The sequence below is a fragment of the Lynx canadensis genome, chromosome C2, assembly GCF_007474595.2.
Source record: "Lynx canadensis isolate LIC74 chromosome C2, mLynCan4.pri.v2, whole genome shotgun sequence".
NCBI classification, from domain to species: Eukaryota; Metazoa; Chordata; class Mammalia; order Carnivora; family Felidae; genus Lynx; species Lynx canadensis.
Genome location: NC_044311.2, coordinates 38,283,962 through 38,293,488, shown reverse-complemented (window position 1 = coordinate 38,293,488; position 9,527 = coordinate 38,283,962). Strand labels below are relative to the sequence as shown.

At 49.5% G+C, this 9,527-nt stretch overlaps 1 protein-coding gene across 1 annotated transcript; it reads right to left on the bottom strand.

Moving 5' to 3' along the window:
* Positions 1 to 3,207: 3,207 nt before the first annotated feature.
* Positions 3,208 to 8,592, bottom strand: CHST2 (carbohydrate sulfotransferase 2). Its single transcript, XM_030329666.1, has one exon. The coding sequence runs from the start codon at positions 8,489 to 8,491 to the stop codon at positions 6,881 to 6,883; it is 1,611 nt and encodes a 536-aa protein (XP_030185526.1). The 5' UTR covers positions 8,492 to 8,592; the 3' UTR covers positions 3,208 to 6,880.
* Positions 8,593 to 9,527: the final 935 nt, after the last annotated feature.

The window sequence follows — 9,527 nt, the reverse complement described above, 5'->3', positions numbered from 1 at the left end:
TACAAAGGGTAAATGATAGTATTACGATTATTACCATCATTACTGCCACTTAGGGCACTTGAAAGTGAAATTAAAATGGTGATAGCAAGTTATAAAGAGCACAGCACATCAAGAAGTCACTTGGGAAATGTGGAAATCAAATGAAAAACTATGTGCAACTGAGACTTACCCTAAATAAAGTGCACTTGGAACTCACGTCCTGGGAAGGTTACTGGTCTCACCAGCAAGTAGGGCTGGTTAAATAACAGGACTAAAAACTATAAATGTGAGGGCCCTTATTTCAGAAAGAAAATGTGTTTCATTTATATTTTTCTTTTAAAAAAGAATAACGTAATACCGTCCTTCATCTAAAGATACTGAGCACCAATATAAGAACATCAAATATTTTAATTCCTCCCAGGAGCTCATTCAGCCCTAGAGAGAAGAAGAGTTTGCCAGAGTAACTGGGACACCTGAAAATGGAAATGTAATATTTAGACCTCCATGTTGCTTCTTGAAAATTTCTAGTCCCCAGAGAGGTTGAAAGAGAATCACAGTGGAGGTGAGATCCATGTGTGAAAAACAAATACACAGCCTCTGCCTCCTTTACAATAATACATTTTCCTACTGGGCTCTTAAAAACTTGCATCATTTCTGTTTGACTGAAGTCCATTTGTTACTTTTCTTGAGGGGGGGGGCATTAATATGGAAGGATCACTTCTGAGGCCTTCCACCGGCATTATTTGGTATTCCTTTCATCCACATTCATTCGCCTTCTTTCTCAGCTCCTGTCTGCCACACGTACAAAGCCCAAGACACTATGGAATGTAGCATACTAACTCTAAAGGCTCTTCAGCAAATGTCTTCTTGGGCTACATCTTTTATTTATCACTCACTTATTAAAGACCTGTGAGCGAGACACTGCTTCCGCGTGGGGGAGATACACACACACATGGATCCAGTCCCACCCTTCCTGAAGCGCCCAGACTAGGAAAGGAAGGAGGCTGTGAACAAAGAAGCTCAATCTGCAGTGACTGACACCAGTAGATCAATGCAAAAGGAACAAGGGGAAGTAGGGAACAGAAAGACAGTTCTGCATCTTGGAGCAGGGCCAATAAATGAAACCTTCCGAAGGATCCAGGATCTTCACTAATGAGTAGGAATCCACAAAGCAGAGAAGAAATGGGAGGCAGGAGACAGGGAAAGAGGGTGGAGAACTGCTACCTGGAGGAAAATGGGACATATCACACCTGCAATAAAAATAGACCGAGCCAACTATACTTAGCACAATGAAGAGACACACCAGTCGGCTTAGTACATCTTGCACCTTTACTCCTTGAGTTTATTGTCACTTGACCTTTTGCTCTTCCATACATAGACTTTCCCTCTCTATTACACAAGAAGCAAACGCAGAGCCCCACAGTAGTTCCAGAAGGAAGGTAACTTTATCATTAGCGGCACGCACCAGGATCCACTTGCTGAGGACAAGGAGAGTGTGCTCTCCGTCCTCCTGGAAGACGTCTATCCTGTTCTTGTGAGGATTCCTGCAACAGCATAGGCTGTCTCTGTCCGACCAGTCCTCAGAACACTCAGTCCCAAGTGCCCTCAAGCCCAACTGATGACTCAGAAGGCCTTGTCAATCACTGGCTGCAATTACTAAGGATTATTTGTCATGTGCACATCCACCTCCTTAGAATTCCATCATGCAAAGTACATTTGTCTCACTGGTATGTCTTTGCTTTAATTATAGTTGCACACAATAGCTTCTACCTTTGCACTGATTTCCCAGGAACTTGAATGCCACCATTATTTGCTCTCTCCTATAGTCAGGCATTTCAGCCCCTGCAGTCGATGCAGGACTGCCTCCACGGCACACAGCCTGTGCAGTTTGCAGGCCTCGCAGGCAGAAGGACACCACGCTTGGTTTAACTCTTTGCTGTTGCTCAACTGAAATGCTTCATAATTTTTTTTAACAAGGGGTTCCACACTTTCATTCTGTACTGTGCTCCACAAATTATTTAGCTGGTCCTGTCTAGAGGATTAACTGCTTCAAGGTGAATTTCTGCCAAGCCCTGCCTATGCACTTTGGGATGGGAGCCACTTTGGTGATCATTTTCACTGCCATTCACTTGGCAGGGTGACTATCACAAACCTGCAAGTTCAAGCAGTCCCCAAACACTTTTTGATCTCTGATTACAAGTAACTGGTTCAACCAAAAGTTAAGCTTTGGCCTTAGCCACACTTGATCATCCTTTACCATCCTGCCAAGTATAGGATAGGCTCCTACTCCCTCAAGGCCCCTTCAAGTTTACAAACAATACCACATCCAAGCACTGGTTCATAAAGTTTCCCATTCTATAAGCTTAATGTGTTATTCAGAATTTAACAATTTCCTCAGCATACTTTGATTAAGGGTGTGCAGAATTGCATCAGATGTAATAAAAGTCAAGCCCTGTAATTTAAATTATTAAACACTCGTACAAGAGCCTGTACCCGAGCCGGCTCAGTGGCATGCATTTGAACCGCAAAAGTAGCAGCTCAAGTCCAGAAAGGGGGGGAAGGACATGAACAAATTATGTTCTTCGCCGTGACAGATTTGAAGGGGCCCTCCTCAAGGTGAATGACAAGAGGGGTCTGTAACATGTGCATTTACCTCAAGACAGCCCATTACACAGTTCAAGCCATTCCTCACTTTGCAGTTGTCATTTTCTATGTGTCCACACTGGATCCTGACACAGAACAGTCATAGGTTCTGATAGAATCATTGGCCACTCACTCTCCCAATTTCGCCTGAAATCGAAAGTACCCCTCCCCACATACCTGTTAGCTGGTGTCAAAACGTTCTCTTTTCCAGACTGAAGACAACACAGGAACTCAAATGCATGTGCAGATGCGCATGGGTGTCGTGCGGGGAGGGAAGAAAGTTGGGGGAGGGTGGTAAAGTGACACCTCATCCTTATTCGCGACTACAGATAAGACATGCCTTTTTATTTCCCTCTTGGTCTTTCTGAAGTCATCTCTAGAGACGAGGTTTCAAACATGATCTTTATTTCATTGCTCAGACCCAGGGAATGTTAATTAACAGCCTCACTCAGATTCACATTAATTTCAAACCGACAGCATAATCCAGCCGCAACTATACTGTGTGCAACAGAAATCCTGGACAGAACTGGCCACGGCCAGGCAGAGATGCATGGGAACAGGCAGCCATTGTCTTATTCAGCATCCACAATAGGCCAAACTTCCTGAAAGTAACTATTCCTATGCCTGGGTGAAATCCACCTCAAAGTCCTTTAAACTGCACATCCAAAGCACTCAAAATAATAAATAAATATTGCATGGCTTCTGCAATAATGAACAACCTCATAGCTCTCCCTCAGAGAGTTCATTTCTTCTGCAGGGATGTTTTGAGTTCTGCCTTTATCTTGTTAATGCAATGGGGAAAACAAAGAATAAACATCAAATTTCTCATTTGGAAATTTTTACTTGTCCACATTCAGAAATTCTGAGTTTTTGTTTCTATTTCATCTGTGGGAAATACTAGCCTATGCACAGTCACCCTGGAAATCCTGAAGAGGTTCCTATTGCCCATTCCCCACATCAACATAGGAGCCTAAGGCCCCCTTTCCTTCAGCAAACTTTGGTGAACAGCTTGGCAGTTTCTCCAAACAGGTAACACATTCTTCCGCTCTTGCCCTTCTGAGGACTTTCAAATTTTGATAGTTCTAGATTTCGTGGAGGTACTTAGCAAGTGTTTGTCAAGTACTCACTCTATGGACACTGAAGGGTACAGGATTTACCCCAGTCCCTGCCTGCAAGGTGCCCACAGGTCAGCCTGAATGAGGCCTTTGAGTGCCTCTGAGCTCCCTGAAATTCAAGCACCCAGCCAGTGCCGCTGCCTTGTTCTAAACTCATATTTGTTGACTAAATGCACTGGGTAGACTACATTTTCTAAATAGAGCTTTCTAATTAACAAAGGCATTCCAAAGTCAAAGGAGTAAGTCAGGCGTGCTATCAGCTAAGCAGAATCTGAAAATAAAAATCACTCAGATAACCTGCTCTGAAGAATATTTCCTCCTGCTGATGGATATCCTGCCAGGTTGGGAAATGTGAAAGCATCTCTTTTACGTTTGCTGCCTCAGAAATCGTCACAGGTTCTGTTGCAATTTGTTGGGACACAGGTCTGCTTGCACCAGGGGCTGACAGAAGCTTATTAACACCAAAAAATGCATCTCTCCTTCTCAAACCCGTGGAAGCTGGATGCCACTGATATGACTATGTCGGCCGTTAGTGGGAACTACACTTGTCTTGCTTTCCTAGAATGCAGCTAGGAACAAATCTCCAGGAGTGACAATTCACCTTTCAAATTACAGAGTGGCAGAGTGGAGAGAATGCATCGCTACAAAACAAGGGTATTTCGGGCGGAAACCACGTTCAGACACAGCACAGGGGACAAATGTTCTGTGTTTACGCTTAAAATTTCATCTGAGCAGAGGCCACAATGCTCTGCAGGCTGCAAAGGCTCTACACAGCATCTAATATTTTTTTTAATACAAAATCCAAAAACAGCATATTTCCACTTCAACACAAAGTCCTTAGATATACTGAGAGGAGAATGAATTCAACTGTTTAAAACTCCTTCACTCAAAAACCAAGCATGAATTCTACTGTGATTAAGCAATAGCTGATTCTCATGCCGTATGAAATTTGTTTTTAAGTGGTTATTTTATTCAGAATGGTTGCTTTTTAATGATGCTGTCTTGATTTCCTGTTAAACCTGTGTCATCTATAGTCATCCCACATTCATATTAATTTTGTTCATTTAATTTTAAAGTCTTCTTAAATTAAAGCTATTGCAAATATTCCACTATTGGCCATGATACTTCAGCATAGGCGCTACCATGAAAACACCGTAGAAAACAGGATCGATATGTTATAGCTACAATCTGGTTTAATAAACACAACACTATAAACTATTTTAGTAAGTCAGGAACTAATCATTCTAGAATGTGTTATAAAATCCACTGCTAAATACAACTTTTCTTTTTAACTTCTGTGCTTTTTTATCTTGAATGCTTAACAGCGTGGTGAGATTTCACCTTGTAATGAAAATTATACTTAAGAATCATCTTGTGTTGAATATTTCCCATGTATGTATTATTTTTCATCATATTTTCCTTAAAATCCTCAGCATTTAACCAACACAGCTTGGCCTGCAGAGATTTCACAATAAATTATAGAAAATAAAGTCATGATGATATTGAACTTGTACCGTATTTAATGAAACATAGAACTACACTGTCTCTTGTTCCTATTCAGGCTTCATAACTTCTTATTGTAATATGACATTCTGCAGAATGTTTCAGTATAAATGGGCTCAGAACAGCAGCAACACCATTACCATTGCAGGAAAATTGGAATGGTTTTCTCCCTGGAAAATACCAAATCTCAAAATCCAACACACTTACTCATAATTCATTTCATTTCCTCTTTCCCATAATTCATTTTCATATCTAAAAGAAGCTCTTGGCTGAAGCCTTATACTGTCTGCAACATGTTATAGCTTCTTTGCAATTTTACTTTTAGGAAACACAGTAACGAAAAGCAATGTAGCCTCATGGGCATCCCAAGTAAGCCATTATAAATTCATATTGTTTGCACTAATTTAAATAGGAAGCAAGAAAGAAAAGGAAAAGCCTGTGCGTACCCTTATGGTTCTCAGATAAAAACTTCCCCTTTTCAAATGCCTCCATGTACTATGTCACAGGCAGAAAAACACTCCAGACACATATACTTCTTTCATTTTTCTAAAGAAGTTGCTACCATTGTCAACACTGTGTTCACACTAATTTTCGAGGTCTATGTTTTAATCCTCAGAAAATTTAATTACACACTTTTCGTCAAAAAACAAAATCCTTTTTCTGAACTAACCTCAGCACCAAAACACGTCTCTGCGTCAAGTTTCCCCAGTCTTAACCCAACAATAATCAAAACCGAATGCCGTCAAATCCTCACGGGGTTGCTTCTTCCTTTCTGTGCCCACAGTGGAACAGGAAAGTAGAGTGGGCCTTCTCCAGTGCCTTGCTTGGTTTTTGCCTTTAGAATTTCAAGGTTTGTTCCCATTCCTGGGCACCTGACAGGCTGTGATTTACGTGTGAGAAAACAACTCCAAGGTTCTTATCAAGGAGTCAGAAGCTGCTGCCACCCGTCCTAGCAGTTTTCTAGGAAACAGACTGGGAAAATGGGGTGGCGGGAGGGGAAGCAAATTCTGTCCGAAGCTACACAGGACAAGTAGCACAGGTAAATCCAAAGTAATGGAGGCAGATATTAAAAAGAATATTATTTATTACCTTTTTTTTATTAATACTCACTTTATAACCTTTGCCTTTTACACAAGACTACTTTTAGAAGAATGCCTCCTTGGTTTGTCCAACGGAGCTTTGTGCTCCTGGACAACTTCCCCTTTCTCCACCCCACCCCACCCCACATCCAAATGACTCTTTTACGTGTTCACAGATGCGACGAAAATTTTGTAAACAAGATTTAAGTTACTGGACCTTGATTTAATCAACATCCCACTTCAAAACACAAGGCAGGTAGGAGAGAGGGTAAGAACTGGGAGAAAAAGGAAGGGAGAAAAAAGGTAGGGGAGAGGAGAGTAGGGGAGCTGGTCAGAGCTTTCAAGTCTTGCCTTTTCTGAGACGTGTGTGTATTGTGGCTGTTCCTTGAAATTCAATGACTCAAAACATTGACAGCAAGTGCCTGTGTGGTTATTTATATTATATATCTATAATAGAATACGTGGGCTTCCTCAGTTTGGGTCTGGGCTGTTTTTGTTTAAATACACCACAATCCTCCCGTGGGTGTCTCTACAAGGAATCAAGTCTCCCAGGAAACCCTCTCAGAGCCGGGGCTTCCGGAGCAGGGTCTTACTGAGGTCTTTGACCTCTTCGGGGCTATTGACCCGCTCATAGCCCAGCACGGCCATGGGCTGGTAGCAAAACTCCTCCACCTGTTTGATCTGCTGGAAGGTGAGGGCCGTCCGCCAGGCGTTGGCGGCCTGCGTGGCGTTGCGAGCGGACACCACAAAAGGCTTAGAGGAGGAGCCTGAGCCACTGGTCATGTTGAGGGCAAACTGTTCCATTTCGGGGCTCACTAGCAGCCCCACAAAGTCGTACACCCTCCGTAGGGTCTTGACGGGGTCTCCCACCAGGTCCTCGTACCGCACCACCAGGTAGTGGCCTTGCAGCCAGTCCGGGGGCTGCAGGGCCGTCTGCAGTGTCTTGGCCATGCTGTTGCAGATGACCTCCATAGCGCCAAGCGCGTGGTAGTCTGCCGGGCCGCCCACACCCTCCTTCTTGACACCGAGCTTGTGGCCAGCGGCCTCCAGGAACGGCATGCGGTGGGCTCTCGGGTCCCGGCTGCGCACCACCTGCAGGCTCTCGCGGATAAGACCGTGGCGCGAGCGGATGCGTGAGCTGGCCACAGCACGAGGATCGCGCACTAGGTGGATGACCTTGAGGTCTAGGGCAGGGTCGCGCAGCAGCGGCGCCAACACGGCCACGTCGAAGACACGCACGCCCTTGATGACCAGCGTGCGATACTTGCGGCACTCCTCCTCAAAGCGCGCCAGGCGCTGCGGTGGGCACTTCTTGCACACACGATCGTCCACCAGCCCCACGACCTCCTTGCGGTAGGCGGGGCAGAGTGGCGAGGAGCACACCACTTTGTTGGTGGCCGCACCAAAAATGCCCAGCGTGGTGAGGTTGCGCCCCCCGCTGCCCGCGGGGCTGTACAGCTGGAAGACGGAGAGGTCGCAGCGATACAGAGCGCTCAGCATGTCCCGCGCAGCCCCTTGCAGGGAAACAGCGTCCCCTGGGTACAGTTTTTGCCACACGTGCCACACTGGCTCGTACAGAAAGAACACCTCGGGGTTCTGGTTGAAGAGCTCACCGAAGAAAGATGAGCCCGAGCGCCACGTGGTGAACACATACACCAACTGCCGCTTCTCTCCGCTACCCCCGGTGCCCCGACTGCCATTGCGGGGAGGGGCTACGGCCCCCGCCGCCCCTGCTGCGGCGGCGGGGGCCGCCCCAACGACGGCGGCGGCGGCGGCGGCGGCGGCGGGAGGGCGGTACGGCGTACGGGGGTCCAGGCGGGTGTGTACGCGGGGCGGCACTGCTGGCGGCGGCCCCGGGCGCCCCCAGCCGCCGCCAGCCGCCCCCGCCGCGGCACCCAGCTGCCCGTCGGGGCTGCACTGCTGCAGCGGCTCCTTGTGCCACTTGTAGTCCAGGAGGTTGAGCATGGTGAGCACCAGCAGCAGCGCGTAGCCCGCGCACAGCACCAGCGCCTTCCTGCGGAACACCTTCATTCCGAGCGGGGACGCAGGCCAACGACGGCCCGGGCGCCGGGGCCACGGCGGGAGCAGGGCGCGCGGCGCGGCGGCAGGCGCGGCCGGGAGCAACCGGGGGAGCGCGCCCGGGGGCAGGGCTCGCAGCGGGCTGCGGCTCATCACAGGCACAGCCGGGGCCGGCGGCGCGGCGGAGGCGGCCCTGCAGCCCGAGAGGGGGACGCAGCGGGCCGACTTCGGGCGCGGGGACTGGGGCCGCGGCTCCGAGGCAGGCGCGGCAGCAGCGGCGGCTGGTCCCCGACGCCCAAAGCTGGCTCTCCCATGGCAGCGGCTCCGAGAAAGACCTGCGAGGGGAAGCAGAGTAAGCCGATGCGCCCCAATCCTCCTCCCCATCCGCCTCCTCCACCTAAGTAACGCCCACCCTCGGGTCTGCCAGGCTCCCCCGCTCACCTGGAGCCGCGGGCGCACCCCAGAGCCGCCCGGGTTCACGGCCGGGTGGTCTGTCCTGCTGTCACTCGTTCCTCGGTTTCTCTGTCTTCCCCGGGAGTCCCCGCGCCTCAGAGGGGTCCGCGGGACTCAGCAGCGCAAGCCCTGGGCAGTTTCCGGGCGGCAGGCGCCCTGCGGCTTGAGAAGGGAAACTTTCACCGGGCCTGGAACCCTGCTCTGCGCTCCGCTGAGCCCGGCGTGCCCAGCTCCAGCGGCGTCTCCGCCGCCCTCTCGAGACCGCAGCTTCCTTCCTCGCTTTGGGGGGCGAAGCCGGCTGGGGGAGGGGGCTTATACAGGACCCAGCTCCCGGCAAAGCGGCTCCGCCTTTCTCGCTCTCGGCCTCCGCGCCCCGAACCTTCCCATCTCTCTGGCGGCGGTGGATGGGGCGCAGCGCGACCCTGCAGCGGCAGCAGCTGCTTCTTCCATCACTCGGAGGATGCCCGGGCCGGCATTGCCGGCAGCGCCCGCCGCTCCGCAGCCTCCGACTGGCCGGGGAGGACCCTACACACACAACAATCGGCCAAGGGGCCCGAGTCTGCAGCGCTCCCTTGTCGGCCCGCCCCCGGACACCGACCAGTTCTGGCCAAAGAGGTATCCGGGCAGAGAAAGCCCCCGCCGCTGCCGCCGCCGCCGCCGCGCGAAAGCGGCGCCCGGGAGGATGCTGCTACCCGACTCCCCCTACGCGGAGCGGCTGCAACACGCTCGGGCCAGC